The 22465-nt window shown below is 40.4% G+C and overlaps 1 protein-coding gene across 6 annotated transcripts in view; it reads right to left on the bottom strand.

The window, feature by feature from the left end:
* PDE4D (phosphodiesterase 4D) overlaps positions 1-22465 on the bottom strand; it is a 491756-nt gene that overhangs the window by 34995 nt on the left and 434296 nt on the right. For all 6 annotated transcript variants that reach the window (XM_086867128.1, XM_086867130.1, XM_086867129.1 and 3 more), the window contains one exon: positions 11902-12014. In XM_086867128.1, the coding sequence (XP_086723254.1) occupies positions 11902-12014 (113 nt within the window). The remainder of the gene's footprint in view (positions 1-11901; positions 12015-22465) is intronic.

Genomic DNA, 22465 nt, shown 5'->3' with positions numbered 1-22465 from the left:
GAAAGAAAGAAAGAAAGAAAGAAAGAAAGAAAGAAAGAAAGAAAGAAAGAAAGAAAGAAAGAAAGAAAGAAAGAAAGAAAAGAAAGAAAGAAAGAAAGAAAGAGAGAACTCTTCCCTCAAGAGTAATTAAGGCATGGTTTCATACATAGCCACACTGTTGAAATGACAGTTTGTAATAAGATTTAAAACTCACCATCTGTTCTCTCATTCTGCCTCTGATCAGTAAGGCAGCTTTAGTTTTCTACAACTGGGACATTTTTCAAGCTCTGATAACAATTTCAAGAACAAACCAAAACTGCCTATGTACATCAGCATGCTTTTATTTATATATTTGTCTATACAATCTAAAAGACACATGAGCACAAGAATAGTATCTAGCTGAAAAGACAAAACACCACAACATAGTTATCAAACTCTTTTTCTTCCTGCAGATTTATTTTATCCCAAGAGCACTTTTATTTTGTATTGTCATTCCTATAACCTATCTATCTTTCACAGGCCTAGGGAAAAAAAGATCAAATTACAGATGTATATTCCTCACCACAAAAAAGAAAATAAAAAATTTTTAGCCTCCAAATGCCAAGGTTTGTTTTTTGAACAAATTTTTAGAGTACTTTATCATCTTGTATTTAAAATTTAGTTGTTGCATTTTTTAAATAGATGTATGTTCTGAAAGCTGTGCTAGAAATGCCAGGCTCTGATTAAATATAAAAAATTCCTTCATCCTGAAACCTTTTTAGCAACAATCAAAAAGAGATGCAGAAAATCCATCTGAGATAGAAAATGTGCATCAGTTTTTATTGAAGGTAAGAAAGGGAGATAAAAACTACCAAATTCTGAAATGCAGTCTTACCTGGGTCCAATATTCAGGCACTCAAAACTTTAGCCATGCTTCAGAGTACAGGAAAAATAAAGTAATTTTACTGAGAAATCTGAGTGCTGAGCTTTAAAGTTTATGTAGCCAAACAGATATTCACTGAGGAAAACTTCCTCACATTAACACATGCTTATAGGTTTTACAGCTAGAACTTTCATTGCAAGCAAACAACAATTAATTTAAAGGCACTCTTACAGATTTCATTCTTTTGTTTTTTAAGCCGTTTTCTTGCAAGCAGTGTATAGCAGAAAAACTCTGGCATGTACACAAAGAATAGCTTTGTAAAAGCATCAAGGACACCTTCTGGCTTCTTGCTGAGACACAATAGCCTACATTTACTGCAAAATGGCACCCTCATCTCTGCTTGTTGCTTTGGCCACAGCATAGGTCAGGCTTGCACTTTTTCCCCTGGACCTGTTTGTTTAGGAAAGGCCCAGGCGCTTCCTATCATGGTGCCTGGATCAGCAGGGCGAGCATTCACAGCAGCAGCAGGAGCAGGAGCCGGCACCCTCTGCCGAGGAGATCAGCAAGCAGCAGAGGGCAGAAATGCAGAGGAATCCGAGCACTCTCCCTGCAACACCAAACACAAGGTCTGCTTCGACACACGTTGCATCTCATGCAAGAAATGCATCTGGATTAGGCTGCAGAAGTAGTTTTAAGCTCCAGTTCTGTGTGGCAGCAGAAGCTGAACAGGGGTGAGTTAAGAGTAAAAAGGAAGAATCCCAGATAACTACAGGTTTAGAAAGAGAAATAAACACTGTGTTTTGCAAGGTCTCTAGTACCTGTGTGTCCCCCTGGTTCTGAGATGCTGCTATTGGACCTCAAAGAAGTGAGCAGTTTAATTCAAATAACAAGAGTGAAGAAACATCCTTACAAACATGCTCATAATTAACCTTCAAATGCAATTATTTTATGTCGTGTTTCATTCACCCTAGCTACCAAACTGAAAACATTGTTTCATGTGTACTTTTACAGGAGGTCCCTTTGTGCACGGGGAAAGCACAGCCAAAACCAAAGTGTTGGAGACACTGATGCTGCCCATCTTTTTTAAGGTATCAGGATGTCCCCACTGTATAGGAGGTAACAAAGTCACCTCTTGTGGCCATAAAGCTTACCAGCAACAGCCAAGCATCACACTACTGCTGACATACTCAACACCACCAACCACCTGTAAAGCCAGCAGCAGCACATTTCCATAACCATTTGCAGAAGCACAAAGCAACTTTTTATTTTTTTTTTTTAATTTATCAAATCTTTAAAAATGCAAATTCAAATGTTCCTTGTATTTGTCATTACTTATCATGGTGACAATAAAGTTTGGCAAACTCATCAACTACTCAAAATACTATTACGTGTATAAAAAAAATCAGTTTTCTAGTCTGTCTTGGAAATTTTTCATTAAACATACTCAAAGATTCTCAGGTTCACAATGTCTATCCAGCAGCCTGCTTTTTATCTGTCTCTCTTCCAGAGACCCTTTTTTACTCTATTAGTGAAAGAGCACTATCCTGCTATTTCTTTTTTTCTTACACTAAGCTCTACTGTGCCTTCCACTCGTTGGAGTTGCAGTACTTTTTCCATGTCCCAGGGGTGAAGTTTTTAGAAATGCTGCTGAAGAGTATAAACGAAACGAAACCTACGATGTTTATCCTTCCTTTTTTCTGACCAGCTTTGAAAAAAATCAGCTGTTTCCTTGTGCCAGCAAGTACACATGAATCACATCCTCAGTTTCTAAAAATTGCTCTTCATTTCGATGATCCTCTGAAGCACCAAAGGGGGCGGGGGGCAATATATAATGAAAAGTCATTGTTCCTACATAAAATAACCCTTCCGTTTATAGTTTACAATGCTCAGTATAAACCACTACATTGGGAAAGAGTAGGAAAAAATATCTGACACCTTCATTATCTAGTCCCTGTAACTGAAATAACTTTTTAAATACCAACTGGTGTAGGGGTTCTGAATCTATTCATGGGTATCAGTATAGAAAAAGAGAACCATATTTTATTATGAAATTCTAACTACCAAGTTTGAAGTCCTCTTCTTAAACTTTATTTATGGCAAGTAAATCATCATTATTGCTACTCATTTTACTCTTGGTCATTAGGAAAAGACGTCCCTGCTATAACTGCTAATTCTGATCACAAAAATCAGAATCATAAAATGTTTATGAAAATATTGGTATGTTAGATGGCAGCATGAAATTGTCTGTAACCCTGGGTAAAACAACTGCTTTAAGGTTCTACAGTCAACCTTGAACACAAATCAGATAGCCTGGTTTAAATACCTTAGTGCTTGCTTTTACAGGTCCTCTAAATCATGTGAACAAATTCAATTAAAAGCCACACATCTTTACATGCATCAAAAAATACTCCTGGACATACATATCTGAGGAATGTGACTGATGTAGTGAGATGGTTAGGACATTGCAGTTAACCATATGTATTTCCTGTAAGGCTTGGTTGTTTATTCCAGAACAAAATTAACATTGACTTCATTTTGCATAAACCAGCAGCCTTACTGGAGTTCTGAGTTGAAGGTTTAGTTGATGGTATTGTCTTGCTGTGGGATCTTATACAAGCATTCAACCAGCTCATTTTCATCAGCTGGCCATATATTAATGGACTACAACTTAATAAAAGCAGCAGGCTGTTTAAATTTTGTTTCTAGAGAATCAGAAACAAAATTAGCTTGGTTCAGTGTTGCTCCACTGCTGGTGAATGGAGATGGTACTATAGTCTGTGCAGCTCCTTTCCAACACCTGGAGCAGGCAAACAGAGAGAACAACAGGCAGAACCTGGGCTTGCCCTAGCACAGCAGTGTCCCCCTGGGCTGAAGACCCAGATGACGTGGTGGTCCCTTGTTACAGCACATCACACCCACCAGGTACAGAACAGGGCAGTCACAGGGCAGGTTCACCTCTGACCTGCTCACTTTCCATCATGCCTTAGCTTGCCTAGATTCATCTTTGAAACTCACATAGGGATCAGTTGTGAGTTAACCAGAACAAATTTCTACTGAGATAAGCTTTATTAAAAAACAGGGTTTTTTTTTTTCACTAAAAAAGCAGTTTATTAAAAAGCAAACAAACAAACAAACAAAAAAAAATCACAGACCAGGAAATACCCATCTACAACATATTTAATCCTGGTGAGTCTCCTAAACATGTAAAGTTTTAGCAGTTGATACCTAAACCCCTACTAATACAACTGAAACAGGAGAACAGTTTCTTAGTACAGTGTCTTTATGAGACAAAGTTTGAAGTGACATTTCAGCAAGTACCACATTTGTTGTATCAAAACTTCACATAATAATAGAACCTGCCTCTAACTGGAAGCACAAAATTGATTTAAACAAAAAATAAAAAAAATTGCCACTGCTTTCCTAAATTCTTCATATGTTACAGTCTAGCATTGACTAAAGCAGCATGCTACCAGAAATACAATGACAGCATTCTTGGCTCTAAATACTGTCACAAGGAGCCACAAGTATTTAGATACTTTTCATAACTTACAGTTTTCATGAATACCACCTTATTACTAAGAAGGAAGATCTTAGATACTTATACTCATGATGAACCTTTCCAGGTAAGTTCTGGAAAAACTTGTAAATGACCAAAAAAGGCACAGTGATGTCTTTCTTTGTTTTACCTAAATAATTCAACTCCTGGAAAAATTTAATAGTTTTAAAATCTGTTATTATGGTGGTTGAAAAAAATGTTGTTTTCCCACATTAAACCCTAGTTATTTACTCTGTAACATTTTGTCTGTATTCTTCTGTCCCATTATGCTAAAGGAAAGAATCTTTCATACTGCAGTATTTCCTATAATTAAAGTGGCTACAAAAAAGGTCTGTTTGTATGTTGGCATGGATCATTTGTTTATATTTATGGAAAAAAATTATCAAGTTACTAGGGACTGGGAAGCTCTGCCATCTTAGAAGCAGATAAAAAGCAGAAAACTGTTAAAATATAGCAACCCTCAGAGAGGCATAATGCCTCTTTTACACATCTCTTACACCCAGGACCTTTCAAAAAGCAGCAAATGAGAGATGCAAAAACTCATTTTTCCTCTAAAATTTAATATGCAAAATGGATCTGTGAGATTAAGAGTTCCTATCTTATTTTTGAGCCTTGAAATACCAGTGTTCTTTCTATCAACTGTTGTGTTTATGAACTCAAGGCTCCTTTCCACCACTGCAGAACTGGATAGCCTGTGCATGACAATTGTGTTTGAGAAGAGTCCCAAAGTAAGTGGAAGGGGCTGACCCCACCACAGATTTACGATGCTTTGAAATCACAAATGCTGGCTTGTCATGCCCCAAGGAGGCCAGTGATTGCCACCTTTTATGCACACAAGGAGTAAGGGCTACTTACAGCTCAGTTGCCTTGAGCCTCACTCACCACATTTACTTCACTATCCTAGCAGAAAAACTATGTTTTGTGATTTTTCTCATTTGGCAGCAGCCCCACAGCCCCTATGCAAGCAGCAGGACTTGTACAGAAGAGATTTAGCCTCAGCTGAAGTGGCACCACAACTCCATCCACTTGCTTCTGAGAAGATGGAGGTGTCCATAAACGATAAGGAGGGGCTAGTGCAAACCATCTGCAGGAAAGCAAGTTTCACCCTTTATCTTGCTGCAGCACATCCTTGTACTGCATGTATAGCATGTGAAGCGCTATCTCCTTTTATCTTTTTATATATGCATATATGTACACTTCACTCATCACTGCAGTTATGCAAGGGCAAGTCTGCTGCCCTCCAGAAGCATGAGTAGTCTTACATGACAGCAAGTAAAACTGTGTACAGGGGACTATACTCAAGCCCAGAGGTGGCTTCAGCGAATGGAAAGTGAGCAGTCTTCCTAGAAAACTAGTCCTTCCTTACCTCCACAGTACTTTTGCCCTTTCCTTTTGCTATAAAGGACAACAAAACTGGGGAAGCCATACAAGTATGCATTAATTAAAATTCAGGCTTGCCACTTATCAGTATGCCTTTACTTTGTCACTGTACAAACTGAAATCTTTTAATGAATAAAAAATTTCCCGAACTGCACTGAACAAGCAGTTTCTTGCTAACAGCAGCCCCTTAATCACAATCTTTATCACAAGCAGAGCTCTAAAGAGCTAACCAAATCCTCAGATTTTCTTTGAGAGATTTGAGAATTTAAGACTAATTTGAGAATTTAAGAATTTTAAGAATTAAATTATCATGCCAGCCAGGCAAAGGCAAAGGCATTGCCAGACATTATATAAGAGAACTGTCACAAAACAAGCCCTATATTTACTCATCAAAACAACAAATTTGTTTTCTACTTCTATGTTTCCAGTACTTATTTTTTATGTTCAGTAGCTAACCCAAGTGAATCCTCTTAAGTGGATGTGACATATTATCTTGTCCCTTAACTGGAAACAGGTCAATCTAACCAGTGGCAGTGACAGAGGAGACAATTTTACTCTGGCTGAGCTTCTACCTTTGGGAAAACCATTGCAAAAGAATTATGCTTTTACATAGAAAAGGTAATTTCTGAAGAGAAGCTCCTTACTGTGCCATGAACCCAACCCTAAAGCTGGAAGCAAGAACACAAAAAAGATAACACTAAAATCCAGTCTGCTAACAAAAGACTGAGTCATGTCGATTAGTTCTAGACACAGCCTATCTAGGACTATACAAAAGTACTGGCCACCACAGCACTTAAGCTTTTTCACAGAACAAGGCAAAGATAAAACAGATGAATTGACTAAATCAGAAGTCAGTCTGTCATCAGCTCCATTTATTTTGGGCCTGGGTAAACTCAGAGAGCTACTGTCAGCCTGGGGTAACACAATAATGCTTCTCCATTCACTGGGGGCTTTTGTGAAGAGCTGCCAAGGGGCTCTGTCCCTGCTTTTTTCACCTCAGAGAGGGTCATGCTGGAATGCTGGCAGCAGGGCTTTCCTGGGAAAACACAGTGAAAGTAACACAGCACCTCTGTTTGAAGCTGTTTAGGGTTTACACATGGTCCATTATTTCACCTATGTAATAAATTTAGCCTCACTCTTTCCCCAGTTATTATGTTAGTCAGCTCCCTGTTCCCTGTGTGAACTTTTTAGTGTTGAAAAGATGAAAAGAAAAATACTTTTTAGCAGCAAGAAAATGTGATTACAAACCAACTCAAATTAGCAGAAGAGGAAATGTTAAAAAAAAATAAAACAACTGAACAGATTTCAAGTTGCCTTCAAGTATCATTTTGGTTTACATTAAATATTTACACTTTTTTTTTTTAATAAAGTATCATTAAGATTATTGTTTGACTGTACATAGTGGGTAACAAGTACAGGACTATAAATATAAGCCATATGTTACATTAGGGTAGTCTTTGGATGTTAGCTGTTGATAAAATTGGTGCTTTGGATATTTTCGAATCACTGAAAAAAATCTCAAAATTTTTTTTAGAAAGTAACTAGCACTAGTAACTGCCTGCAAATAGACTTCTACTCTAATCTGTAAACACTTGCATATACTGGTATACAAGCTGGACAATTTTAAGAAATTTCATACCGAAAAAGTAAATATATAGTTAACATAGTCCAACTAAATGAAATAAAAAATTTCTTGGCTGTGATATCTGAAAGAGATTCCTGGAGAAGGGTATTCACTTGCACTTGTAGTGGGAAATAAGTACCATATGAATAACATCCAATAAACTCTTGCTCTTTACCAGTTATTAACAAATCCTGCAAAAAACCCCATCCACTACATCTGACAGAAAAATGACTCCATTTGAAACTTTTCCCATGTCTAAGTCCAGATACTTAGACACAAAAGAGCACCAAACAAGAGATGCTTGCAAAATCACAATTACAGAAGTGAAAATACACTTTTGCAAACAAGTTTCATTATATATACTCCTTCATGTTTGACTAGTCTACAAATAAAGCTGTCTAACACACAGCAGTTGCTATAGTTTTATTACTGGAATTTTTAATTTGGGTATTTTCTATCGCAGAGTAACTCTCAGAACTGTAAACTAGGTAGTACTATACTGCATGCTGAAAGAACACAGTTCTCCTCCCAGAGAATCTAGAATCTATTAGAATTTTCTTTAATCTTATTTAGCAGGAAAAAAAAAGAATAGGGTACTACTCATTAAAAAAAAAAGAAAACTATTAAAAAGAAAAAAAGCAAAAAATAATCACTCTGCAACTTGGAAATTTTAAAGTATCATTTGCTTATATATGTACATCAAAGTGCAGCTCTCTTGAAAGTAGGAAATGACAATCAACAAGCTAGTAGCCTCCTAAACCTGGTATTTTTCAGGAAATATTACTCACAATTCAGTTTAGCAAAAATTAATATGGGTTAGGATCTGTGGAAATCTGAATAGCTAAACAGTGGCATTTAATAATGCTTTGGGATGCTAGCTTTAATGACACAGATTCGTAAACTATTTCCTAAAATTATTTTTATCTGTTCAAAAAAGCATTACTCAGAAAAACACAGCAATACTACAGTCCATTGACATGAGACAACATTAAGAGTACGTGATTCAGAAAACCAGAAACAGTTCTCCAAAAATGATAGACATTTTAGTCAATTTTCAAAATTTAAGGTGCTTCTTATAAATTTATTTTGGAGCTGGTCAAAATTTTAAAGGGTTTCTAGAGGAGAACGAAGATTACAAACTTTCTGCACTTTTAAAAAGCTGGCTTTCTCTTGGTAGTACCCAATTTCAGAAGCTAGCAATTTAAGAAAACACCAAGTACTGTAAGATTCATAACAACACAATGACAAGTGGCAATACAACTACATAATATGTCCTTTCAAAATCACATTGATTTACAAACTATACCTGTGTGTGTACCAGAAATCTGTTACTTCACATGCAATGGCTGCAGGCATTTGGAAATCTTTTTATCACTGGTATGGCTGGGAAATGGGGAATAATCTGGATATTACAGTCATACTGATGTAATGTAAGCAGCCAAGCATCACAGCAGGCTACCTACAGAACAGACCTACAGATTGTTTGCAAAGATTTTGGGTTACTCTTAGTCTCACTACATGCTGGGGCTCATCCAGAGGTTGTGGATAGCACCCTGTCACTACTGCCTAAATCAATTTTAGGCTGGGAGAAGTACATCCTCTTAAATATCTGCATCATGCCACTTTCTGTCATTCAAAGCCATGGGCTGGCATGTCATAGACTGCTGCTAATTGAGCATAAGGGGCATCTAAACAAAATAAATATCCCTGGATTGGGATATGCTAATGCTAGTACTATGCAAGCATTACAAGAGTAAAGGGATTCCGGACAGATGAAGCCAACAGTTTAGACTGCTCACTGCACAGAGAGGGACTGCAAATAAGACTCACTCCCTGGATTACTCCAAGCATTCAGTGCATTAAATACTGCTCCCGTTCTGGCTTTTTCCTCTACTATGGCAGCATTTCCACTGTGGGCAAAAGTTCTTACCTGGTGCAGAGTTCAGTTCTTATGCCCCCTCTTATGTCTTGCATGTGATCACATAAATAAGGAAAACTAATACTGATGAAAATGCTATTGCGTACAAAATAAAGAGGAGAGAAATAAGTAAGGGAAGTAGCTGAAAGTCCAGGGGGAAAAAAACACCACACCAACAATCAGTCAGTCTTGTGGGCTGTTTCTTTGAGGAACCCAAACAAAAAGAAAGAGATAAACAGTGACAAACTATGTTCTTCTGTATCATCAACATTCCTTTTCCCGAATTTCCCATCTGATCTTACAGGACCTTCTCTTCAGATAGAGAACAGAATAATCTTGCATGTTCACTTGTCTACTGAAGTCTATGTTCTCAGCTTCCTCAAAGCTTTTTCAAAGCTTTTCTACTTCAGTTTCTCAATAAGGTAGAACAATAAATAGTATAATTTACCTATATGCCTCACTGAGAGGTCAAAGTTTGCAGTTATATTACAATAGGAGGTATGCATAAATGGGTAAGTTTCAGTAATCAGAATTGAATCAGAACTACAATTATTCTTTAGAACAACTTGCTGTACCCCTGAAACTAACATCCTCCTGCACTAATTTTTCTCAGCCATTGTATGAACTTGCTGGTTTATATTCAAAATTGTTCTCATGCACAGATTTACACTTTGTTATTCTTTTTGTTTGTCTGTTTGTTTTTAAATACCTTACCAACCGAAACAAAAATCTCCCAAATGAGCACTGAAAGATGACACAAATTTGTATACAAGGATCTAGATTTCCAAAAAGAGAATGAAAATGCTTACTTATTCAAACAGCTGCAAACAAAACATAGTATCAAACTCAGTAACACCTCTGAGTCTACTAACAAATGCAAATAAAATGTTATTTTTTAAATGTCCTCTTTTTGTGAAAATCATATTTTGCCAATGTGTTTGGCAAAACTTAAAAAACATTGATTTGCAGTTAATTTTACTTATTCTAGCAACAGCTTGCCCTCACTTTGCATCAAATACACAGCATATTTATTACCTATTATTATCTTTTATAGGGAGTTAAGAAATGAATACTTGAAGAAAATGAAGCATTTTGTGAAAGAATGGTTATACAGACACCACAAGTCAGGAAATCAACAGGTGTTCAAACTTGTTAGCAAAGAAAGACCAGGTTGCATGTGCCGGTCGGATCTCACTCCCTTTGGAAACAAAGTCTCAGATTCATATAGTGCTCAAAACAGCCGAGGAAACTCTTCACTTTTTAACTTACCGATGCATGCACAATAGGTACTGAGTAACAAGATCTCTCAGGTGCAATAAAAAGTGAAAACGCAGTTCTGAGAATATCATAATGCCAGGCAGGTAACCCTTTAAACAGAGATCAAATTGGTGCTAAGAGTCTCCAAAGGCAAGAAAAGCATGGGGAATATTATGTTGTGGGATTAAACTGCACAGGTTTAATAATACCTCATATCTGACATGCAGGCACACTTCAACAGGAACTTAAAAACAGTCAATAAACAAAGAGTAGATACTTAATACGAGAAGTCAAAGCAAGACAGTAGAATGCTAAGACATTAAACTGAGTCAAAACAATTATTCTCCAACTTAAAATATTAATTACAACTGAAATGGTTAAAAGATGCTAAAATGTCATCAGCTGCTTTTGCAGACGTAAGAGTAGGAAAACTAGCCTTTTTGATTAAAGCTTTCTTCTCATTCCTAATTGTACATGTTGCTGTTCAAGGACACACATTTGATGAAAAATATAAAAATAAATTTTGAAGTCACACAGCACTTTTAATAATTCACCTTAAAATAACTATTCCAGAAATGTACCTGCATATTCCTTGCAAATCAAAATCAGGAAAGAAAGTTTACTTATGAATGAAGGACGTGGAGACTTAATCTCAAATTGCAAAACCAAAGCACATACAGACCATAGCAGATCCTGGCACAGAGCTCCGAGATAATGCAAATCCTCAGCTTCCAGGATGCGAAGGAAGTGTGCACTCTGTTGCAGAAGCACACCTCTGGATGTAGGTGTCTGTTGTGATGGCACTTTGGTTGAGAGCGTGTTCTTTCATAACAAATAGCATTATGAGAGCTGTCATCGTCATTGTTTACAAATAGAATCCACCATACAGCTCCTCTGGGCTCAAGAACTATCTTTATCACATTTCAAGCTACTTTATACACCGTTTCTAGGAAAGATCCCTAATTTTGTATGGGGTTCTGTGAAAAGAAAGAGCAACTGAAGAGATTATTGCCAGCAGCCCTGAGCAATCTCTTTTTGTTTTTAAAATGACACACACCAGAAAACAGTGCAGTTTTACAAGACCTGCATAACTTTCACAACTTGCACTGAAATTTAAAAGAATGGAATACAAAACCACAACAGAAGCTGCTCCCGCTCCCAAACCGACGTTTGGGCACTGCTTGCCCATGTCAAGCCTCTCTGCCCGGGGCCGCTCGGCGCCCTGGCCCCTCCGGCCCCCCTGGCCCTGCACGGCCCCGGCTGCCGCCACCCCCGGCCCGCGCAGGGGGGAGCGGGGCGGCGGGGCCGAGCCCGCCGGCTCCTACCTTGTTCGAGGCCATTTCGCTGACGGAGTGCCTGGTCTGCAGGGTCTCCAGCTGGTCCAGGCACCAGTCCAGTTCCTCCATGGTCTCGCTAGCCAGTTTTTGGTAGGCCTCCTCTGCGAAAAGACAGGGAAAGGCGCGTTCAGTTGGCAAGAGTTTCACAGGGCTCAGGGGGAGCTCCAGCGCGCCCATCCTCCGCTGCCCGGGGCTCGGACACGGGCGCTGCTCCCTCATTCTGCCGGCGCGGGCAGCGGCCCTGCCCCTCCGCCGGGCCGCGCTCTGCCGAGCCCCGGGGCGGTCCGGGCAAGTAACTTGGGTCCTGCAGGGCTCGTCCTTTGCCTCGGCTCGCCTCCCGCCCCGGGGCCGCTGCCGCCCCGCAGCGCCGCCCCCTCGAGGGAGGCGTCCGGCTCCGCACCGTGTCCCGGCTCCGCACCGTGTCCCGGCTCCGCACCGTGTCCCGGCTCCGCACCGTGTCCCGGAACCTCACAGTGTCCCGGCTCCGCACCGTGTCCCGACACTGCACCTCTCCCCGGCACCGCACCGTGTCCCGGCTCCGCACCGTGTCCCGGCACCGCACCGTGTCCCGGAACCTCACAGTGTCCCGGCACCGCACCGTGTCCCGGAACCTCACAGTGTCCCGGCTCCGCACTGTGTCCCGGCACCGCACCTCTCCCCGGCACCTCACAGTGTCCCGGCACCTCACAGTGTCCCGGCACCGCACCGTGTCCCGACACTGCACCTCTCCCCGGCACCGCACCGTGTCCCGGCTCCGCACCGTGTCCCGGAACCTCACAGTGTCCCGGCACCGCACCGTGTCCCGGCTCCGCACCGTGTCCCGACACCGCACCGTGTCCCGGCTCCGCACCGTGTCCCGGAACCTCACAGTGTCCCGGCACCGCACCGTGTCCCGGCACCTCACAGTGTCCCGGCTCCGCACCGTGTCCCGACACTGCACCTCTCCCCGGCACCGCACCGTGTCCCGGCTCCGCACCGTGTCCCGGCACCTCACAGTGTCCCGGAACCTCACAGTGTCCCGGCACCGCACCGTGTCCCGGCTCCGCACCGTGTCCCGACACTGCACCTCTCCCCGGCACCGCACCGTGTCCCGGCACCGCACCGTGTCCCGGCACCGCACCGTGTCCCGACACTGCACCTCTCCCCGGCACCGCACCGTGTCCCGGCACCGCACCGTGTCCCGGCACCGCACCGTGTCCCGACACCTCACTGTGTCCCGGCTCCGCACCGTGTCCCGGCACCTCACTGTGTCCCGGCACTGCACCTCTCCCCGGCACCGCACCGTGTCCCGACACCTCACCGTGTCCCGGCTCCGCACCGTGTCCCGGCTCCGCACCGTGTCCCGGCACCGCACCTCTCCCCGGCACCGCACTTCTCCCCGGCACTTCACCTCTCCCCGGCACCGCACTTCTCCCTGGCACCGCACTTCTCCCCGGCTCCGCACTTCTCCCCGGCTCCGCACTTCTCCCCGGCTCCGCACTTCTCCCCGGCTCCGCACTTCTCCCCGGCTCCGCACTTCTCCCCGGCACAGGGGCACGGCTGCTGGGGGCACCCACACCACCCACACCCCGCCGGCAGAGCTGCTGAGCCGTCTTCACCCTCCTTCTCTTAGCTCCCCACCGCGGCAATCAGAAATTAACGGGTTAACCTTTACAGAAGAGTGCGGAAAGGTGTAAGAGCACATGTAATCGTAACAACACTGGCCCGCCGAAGAGCCAGTTGTCAGAGGAGTGCTCAAATAACTGCAGCCGTATTTGTTCTAACCCAGAGCCAATGAGTGTGTGTGCTAGAGCAGGCACAAAGTATTGCATGTTGGCTGTATGCACAAAAGAACTGATGAAAAAGTTTTGAAACTGGGCATAGGAACACCATATGAGAAACGAACCCAATAATGGTATGGAAACCATGGTTTAAACAAAATTGCTTAATATTCAATTGGAACTAACTGTCTTACAGAAGTTTCAGTTACAGACAGGAAGACATACTCTTCTTCAATAACTCCCCAACAGCAGGAAATCTGTCAGTATGCAAATAATTTTAGAAAAATAATCCAATATACAAAGTGCAAGCCTCACCTACCAAGCCTGGCTATTTTTCATTCTAGTGTAGATCTGAATAGAAGTAGAAGGCAAGAATGCTCCTCAACATTGAACTCAGAGCTGAGTGTGTGTCAGCCCAGGTATCCTGTCTTGCAAGCTGTGTATCTGAAACATCAAGTTCTGAAACTGCTGGCATGGACACATCTAGATCAGCTACATGCAAACATTACACCAAGGAAGAGAAATGTTTCTTCAGTGGGCTTGCTATGGACATCTATAACATCTCCCTTGACTTGTTTCACATCTGTAACATCTCCCTTGACTTGTTTCACATCTGTAACATCTCCCTTGACTTGTTTCACATCTGTAACATCTCCCTTGACTTGTTTCACATCTGTAACATCTCCCTTGACTTGTTTCACATCTGTAACATCTCCCTTGACTTGTTTCACATCTGTAACATCTCCCTTGACTTGTTTCACATCTGTAACATCTCCCTTGACTTGTTTCACATCTGTAACATCTCCCTTGACTTGTTTCACATCTGTAACATCTCCCTTGACTTGTTTCACATCTGTAACATCTCCCTTGATTTGTTTCACATCTATAACATCTCCCTTGATTTGTTTCACATCTATAACATCTTCCTTGATTTGTTTCACATCTATAACATCTCCCTTGTCTTGTTTCACATCTATAACATCTCCCTTAACTTGTTTCACATCAAATTAACCTTATTTTCAAAATGTCAGGCATGCAAAAATCAGGAAAACAAATTAACTAAAACTCCTTCTCAGATAAAACACCCAACATGGACTACTGCTAAACAGCTCAGTGCATTGCTGTACAGTATCCTGGGTACCAGACCTGTATCTTTTTATGTTTCTGAGCACATGCTCAGAAACTTCAAGTTCCCTCACAACTTTTAAACTTCTTTTGGCTATTGCATAAATACTTCACAATTTCGAATAAAGTTCACTTTCATCTGAAAAAACAGTAGCACAAGAAGTTTGAATTGAGATGAATTGGCAGAACCATTTAATGAAAATTTTGTAGTGCTTTCCACTTCAATAAACACATCAACCAATATTCAACAAAATCCCTTTCCATTAAATTGTAAACCCTGTCATTCAGATGCATACTTACTACAAATGCTGTCTCATCCAAAGGAATTCCCTGGCCAATAAAGTCAGGATTTCCAGCCTGTTTATCTATTGAAAGAGAATCAATGGTGGTCTATAATACAACACACATTACAGATCACTAGTTCTTGAACACAGTAAAACAAATTTGTATGATGTTACTTTCCTGCTAGCCTGAAGCCTGCCCAACAGCAATTCTTGAAAATCAGATGCTGGAAAACACATTTTTCTTAACAAGAACTTCTTTCTTAACATCTCTTCCAGTATTTAAGAGAGTATGTAGACAAGGTTTCTTCCCAAGAAATATGAAAACAACAAAATAAACTCAAGGGATACAATATTCAGGTAAAACTAATAAAATGCTCAATTTGCTATTCATTTAGCAAAAATATATACATTACCAATAGCATCTCATTCAGTAATCTCTATCTTATTCAGTAATCTTTATCTATGCACCTTCCCAGTACCTCTCAAAGCACATCAGAAAGCAGAATCCATCACTCACAAGTACCTCACCCTCAGGATGCTGCTCACAATCTCCCACTTCGAACTGCCACACTTCAAGAGTCTCTGACTGCCGTGGGGACCCGACTGACCACTTGGCTAAGTAAAACTCTGGTGGCCAATGGTAGGCTTAAGACTTGTTGGACTTGGCACCACCTGATAATTCTTAGAACTCAGAGCTGTCAGACCAATCTTAAATGGAAATAAAAGGTTTTCTAAATGATGGCAAAGTACCCATCAAACAAGCACACCTGCAGTTCTGAAGGGCAGAACAACCGTAGGAAAGCTTTTTCTGAACAGTACCAAAGCTCTAAATTTGGCCCACACTTTTGTTGTTATACAATGTGGTGGAAAATGTTGAGGTTAACAGCTTTTCAAGTATAACACTCCGGTGCCACTAAGCTAAGAATAAAAGAATAATTATCAGCTGTGCAGCTTTGAGAGCCTCACAACACTGTTTCTGAATTCTCTGTTACCTCCAAGATAGCACATTGTAATTAGATCCAGGACTGATCTACTGATGGGTTTTTTTGTTTAAGACACATGATCAAGTTTCCACACCCCAATGATGAAGTCCTAAAACAGATTAACTTCTGTAAATGACAGGCATCTTGAAATGTCAAAGGTTCTTTTTATGTCTCATTAGGCCCTAATAGGAGGAAGAGAACATTTTAACACCAGGTGCTTTAAGAATTTGCATGTTATTTTGTATATGCTTTTACAAAAAAAGGAAGTGACAGCAAGTGTTCTCTTTTCAGTTTAAAGATTGCAAGCAATTCCAATATATGTAGCTTTCAGTATGGTACATAGGAAAAAAACAAAACAAAAAAACAACAAATGAAAGGCTAGCAGAAAGAAAAAGCTCTACCATAATCATTTGGCTCTGCACAGCTATTTTTTTAAAGAGCGTTCTGTCTGTGTTTATAAAAGACTTGATTCTTAGCACAGCACCTAACACACCACCATAGATGGCTGCACTTTAATTCACATCATTATTTGGGAACAATTTCTGTTCAAAAATTTTGAAGGGAAAAAATTACTATATGGCAATACTTATGTAGAGTGTCCACTTTATGTAATGGTTTTTCATGATTTTCATATAGGTTGTTCTGCTATTCCTGGAGAACAAAAAGCAATATTACACTTTTCTACTCAAGTAGAAAAGCACTATAGTGTATTTGTACTAATCTTTGCAGTATTTTAATGCATTTCAGAACAGCAAAATCAAAAAATAAGTAAAGATTCTTCACTGTTGTCTGATCAGTTGAGATCATCTACATGATGCTAAGAGACTGGAGAAGAGTTGACTCAGCAAGCACACAGCGAAGGGCCTTGACCACTTGCCTTAAAATGGGAGTGTCTTGGAGGCAAGACAAGAACTCTGCCGAACAGTGATGTGATCCAGACGGTCTTGGCATGTGTACTGTCTTTTAGAGCTGCAGACTGCTGGTAGAAGCTCTGAAAACCTCCAGGCTATTCTAGATGAAATGAAGATCTAACCAGAAAAGGAAGGTCAAAGCAGGTGTGCACCCCCTTATAAACAATATTAAAAATAAACTGGTAACAACAGATGAGAAGAAAGCTGAGGTACTCAACAAATTTTTTCTACCATCTTCATTTCTCTCTTTGCACACCTCTTGAGAGGATTGACAGATGGATAGGGATTGGGATAGCAAAGTCCATTGTAAGGGAAGATCAGGTTTGTGACCACCTAAGGAACCCTAATATAAATATGGCACCCAATGGGCTACATCCCAGAGTCCTCAGCTAAATGGCTGATGTAGTTACCAAGCCACTCTCTCTGGGGTTTGAAAAGTCATGGAAGTCAGGTGAGAAGTCCTTTTTACTGGAAAAGGGGAAACATTGTGCTCATCTGTAAAAAGGATAGAAAGGAGTACCCTGAGAACTACTGACCTGTCAGGGTTACTTCTGTGCTTGGAAAGATCATGGAAGAGATCCTACTAGTAGCTGTGCTATGGCACAGGGAGGTGATTTGAGACATCAGCACAGCTTCACCAAGGGCAAGTCCTGCCTGACCAATCCAGTGGCCTTCTCTAGTGGAATGACTGCATCAGTGGACAAGGGAAGGGCTGTGGATGTCCTGGACTTCTGTAAATCCTTTGGTATCGTTGCTCACAACATTCTATTCTCTAAATGGGAGAGAGATGAATTTGAGAAGTGGACTGTTAGATGGATAAGAAATTGGTTGGATGATCACATCAAGAGGGTTATGGTCAAAGACTCAGAGTCCCAATGGACATCAGTGGCAAGTGGTGCCCTCAGTGGGACCAGAGTTATGTAATATCTTCATTGGTGGAACAGACAAAGGGATTGAATGCACCCTCAGCAGATTTGCTGATGACCCCAAGCTGAGAGGTGCTGCTGGCACACCTGAAAGATGGATGCATCCAGAGGGACCTGGACAAGCTGGGAACATGTGGCTCATGGGAGTTCCATGAGATTTAATAGACCAAGTGCTTTTGTTGCTTCTAGATTGAGGTAATCCTAGGTTGTAGTATCAGCACAGGCTGAGGATGAACACATGGAGAGCAGCCCTGGGGAGAAGGACTTGTGGGTGCTGGTGGGTGAGAGGCTGGACATGACCCAGTCATGGGCACTCACAGCCCAGAGAGCCAAACGTGTCCTGGGCTGCACCAAGAGCAGTGTGGGCAGGAGGGGAAGGAGGGGATTCTGCCCCTCTGCTCTGCTGTGCTCTGGTGGGATTTTACTTGGAGCACTGCATCCATCTCTGGGGTTGCTGGTAAAGAGAGGACATAGAACTGCTGGAGCAAATCCAGGGGAGGTCACAAGCATGATCCACAAGTGTGATCAGAGGGATGTAACACCTCTCCTATGAGAAAAGACAGAGTTGGGATAATTTAGCTTGGAAAAGAGGCTTTGGAGTGACCTAATTGAGACTTTCCAGTACCTGAAGAAAACCTTCAAGAGAGATGGAAAGAGACTTTTTACAAGTGAATGTAAAGGGGGAATGACTTCAAACCGAAAGAAAATAGGTTTAAATTAGGTATCAGGAAGAGGACTTTACTGAGAGAGTGATGAGGCACTGGCACATGTTGTCCATAAAAGTTGTGGATACCCCATACCTGGAAGTGTTCAAAGCCAGGCTGGATGGAGCTCTGAGCAATCTGGTCTGGTAAAAAGTGGCCTTGGCCATGGGAGGGAGTTTAGAAGTGTATGATCTTCCAACCCAATTCTATGATTCTATGATCTACTGTGAGATTCAGACCCTGGACATCATCCCTGAATTTTCTGACCATCTTTTTGCTTTTCAGGCTACTGTAAGCTTGAAGTTTGGAGCAACAGAATTGCAGAACCAAGATTTTCAGTTTCTCTTACAACTACAATTTCAAAAAATCCTCAGATGTTCTAATCAAACTTTTTTTTTTTTTTTTTTTTTGTAAATGAGGATGTTCATACTTATCAGGATATAATAGGAGGAAAATCATAAATTCCAGTTATGCTCAACCTGTTAAATTTTTTTATTATAGTTACATAAAAAAACCAGAATGCATAAAGAATTGTACAAGCAAAACACACATTAAATGAGGATCTAGGGAAACAGACACTTTTGCTCCTGAAACACTTTTTTATTTCTCTCACTGTCTTAGAACATACCAAATATCTCATTTAACAATATCTCTGTGTACTAAGACTCTATGTCAAGGGCAAAAGGATGAAAAGCATGTGTTTATATTGTTATGAAACCAGTCAACAGGAACACTGCAGATATCTAGGAAGAAGCTCCTGGGCTCTTGAAACAGGCCTGTAACAGTTAGTTTAGAGTAAATAAAGCACTTCTGATTCCATTAAATAAAGAACTGTTATCATTAGGCTCTCACTACGTGGTTTGGTTTCTCTGTGTGGGACTGCTAACTTGTGCTGGCTTTTTTTTTCCATAATAATTTTATATATTTCTTGGAAAAATGGTCTGGAACAAAGTTACTCATACTGATATAATTTGCCCCAAAGTCTAGAAGAATTTCAGTATGAAGTATTTGCAAATTCATCTAAACAAACAGTCTTAAGATGCCATAGTAAGGTGGAATATCAAAAGTGTCTTCAATCAAAGCCAAGCAGAAAAACATGCATTCAGTATGGACAGTATATTCAAATAATTTACTGCCTCAACAAAAAAACACACCATAATTTTGCAGTGTGAATGTTTAAATCCACTCTTCGCTATTATCAAATATTCAGCAAGGCCAAAAGAATGTTCTTTTATTACCATCCATCCCTTCCCAGTGCTCCCTTCCTTTCTGACCAATTTGCCAAAGTACTAAGACATTCCTTACTCCATTTATTGTAAGAATCTGCCAGAAGAACCACTGTCACTTACTACTGGCAAAAAGAAGCAAACTTTTTCATCAAGCAATCAACATTTCCCAAAATGAAGAAGAAGTGGGAAGCTCTTGATTTTCAAGTAGCTCAAGTAGCACAATGTCCTTTTAATGTATTTGTATTGCTTTCTTTTCCTGAACAAACTGCATTTTGAGAAAAGGTCTGTTTCTTTTTAAAATCTCTTTTTCTCCCAACAGTTGTGAAAGAATTGTGTCAATTCTATTCTCTGGTGGACAAATCAATAATGTATGCATTTCTCATGTAGGCTTCTTATCAATTTTTTGTATCATAGAAAAAATATTTCTTCTAGTGGAGAGGATATATCCTCAAATCAGTTTGCTCTGTAAGCCAGTATCTTTCCAAGAAGGGTATCTGCTGTTGAATCAACATAATGAGAGAAGTGAAAGATTTTCAAAGTGGAACAAAGTCAGAGCCAACAGGCTTCTGAATAAACTACTGGATGTTCCAATGAACATTGCAAAACTTTTACTGCAAGGGTGACTGAACACTGGCACAAGTTGTGTTCTGTGGAGCCTCTATGCTTGCAAGTCTTCAAAAGCCATCAGGACATAATCTAGGCAATCTGCTCCAACTGGCACTGCCAGGATTGGACTACGTGGCCTTCAGAAGTCTCTTTCAGCTCCAATCATTCTGTGATTAAATTAGCAATTAAAGAAATAAAAGCCATTTTTGTAAAAAAGTAGGTGGCTCAAATGACCATGCTGCCATGTTTGCAATTCTGTAATAGTCTTTGTCCCTGCTAGAAGGGATCAAAGGATATTACACTGTTCCAATCAGGATTTTGCTGAAGAGCTCATTTCATATATATTACTATGGACATTATGATGAAAACAAGAAATACAAATCATTAAATGTAAATGTGTAAAATTTCACTATTAAAAAGATAGTCTTGTTTTCATGCTTTCTTAGGACATATAATCTGAACATGAAAGAACAGCTCAATTTTTTTTCAAAAAGTGCCCATTAGAAATCATCAACTTCACTTTTAAGCAGATTGCTATTGGTTTTGCCTGAGATGTCAATAGCTCCAAAACCTAGAAACTCTGTGCTGTAGCAAAATGTTTATTATCAACTGGAACTTGCTTAGATCAGGCTGAAATGTGAAAATTAGGGGTTCCATCTGAGAAAGAATTTTATTATATCTTTTTGGTTTTGATTGTCCTTCAGAAATTTTACAAATACACATTCATATATCACTGTGGAATAAAATAAAAGTTATCTGCAAGTACCAAAGCAAATAAAGTCTGTTTCCTTAAGCTTTTGTGTCTTTGTGTGGTTGGTTTGACTGCTGAACTTCCTGACATGCAATGGTGCAGACTGAGCTCACACTATACTAAAAAAATTTACATGTCAAATTTTAAAAAAAGCTTAATGTTCCATTGCTAAAACACCTGAGTGGAATTCCTGGTGTCTGATAAAGTGGGAAAACTGAAAACTTTTCATGAGCTAAGGCATGCACTTTAGCTATTCTTCATATAAATCCTCCGGTGCCTAATAAGAAATGCACTGAAACTGCATGTTGTGGGGTTTTGTTTGTTTGTTTGTTTAGAGATGGTGTTAATAGGCTCTTCTATAAATTTGCTATTTTTGCATGCTTATACTTAATAAATTTAATAAATCACTACCTTGGTATCAGATTTAGCTGGCAGTGGTCAGTGATTTCAGAAGTTAAGAGGTGGCTGTTGGTAATACACACCTATTTTCTAAGGGAAGCACTCTGAAATGTCCAACCGTTTTTGGTGCTAATTCTAATTCGAAATAGAGATGCATGATATTGCTACGATAAACTAACTTAAATGATGGCAAGAGTGAGCAGAGAGAGAGAGGCTAGAAAGCCTCAGATATCTCAGAACCTCAGATATTGCAGGAGAGAGGAAAGTTCTCAGCCTTGCCCCTGCTGTGTAGTAGGAAGAATGCTTTCTTTCCAACAAAGCAAAAGGAGAAATATAAGAACATACAACTTCAACATCTTCATTCCTGAAAGCAGAAGAAAGGGCAGTAGCATGAATGAAGTTTCCTTCTTTCCTTTTGTGAAACTGTTCTTCCCTCCACACACAATTAGCTGGGTTGTATTTACACAGCACAGAGAATCTACGCTTTCACACTCTTCCCTAAACTAAGAACAGAGGCAAGTGGTAAACATCTCTTCTAGTTTCAATATTTATTTAGTTTCTAAAACTTTGTTCCCAAGTCAAGTGGTGTCTGAATCAGCCTTTGGGTTAGAAGCACATTCCTTATCACTGGACTCTCATGCCCTACTAATGACAATGGAAAAATGTGAAATTCTTGTCTGAATGGATACTCTTGACAGGTTATTCCCAGTGAATGTGTGGTGAATCAGATCCTTACTATAAAAAAAAGTACAGATATCTCCTCCATCTCTTGTACAATTCCGTACTTCTCCATGACAATGCTGAAGAAGTGAATAATCCTATTGTCTACAAGTTATAAGACTAAGATGGTAGATAAACTTTGGTTTTAGTTGGG

Source organism: Cyanistes caeruleus, chromosome Z, assembly GCF_971803275.1.
Source record: "Cyanistes caeruleus chromosome Z, bCyaCae1.hap1.1, whole genome shotgun sequence".
Lineage (NCBI taxonomy): Eukaryota > Metazoa > Chordata > Aves > Passeriformes > Paridae > Cyanistes > Cyanistes caeruleus.
Note: the sequence above shows the minus strand (reverse complement) of the source record. Positions and strands in the feature narration are given on the sequence as shown.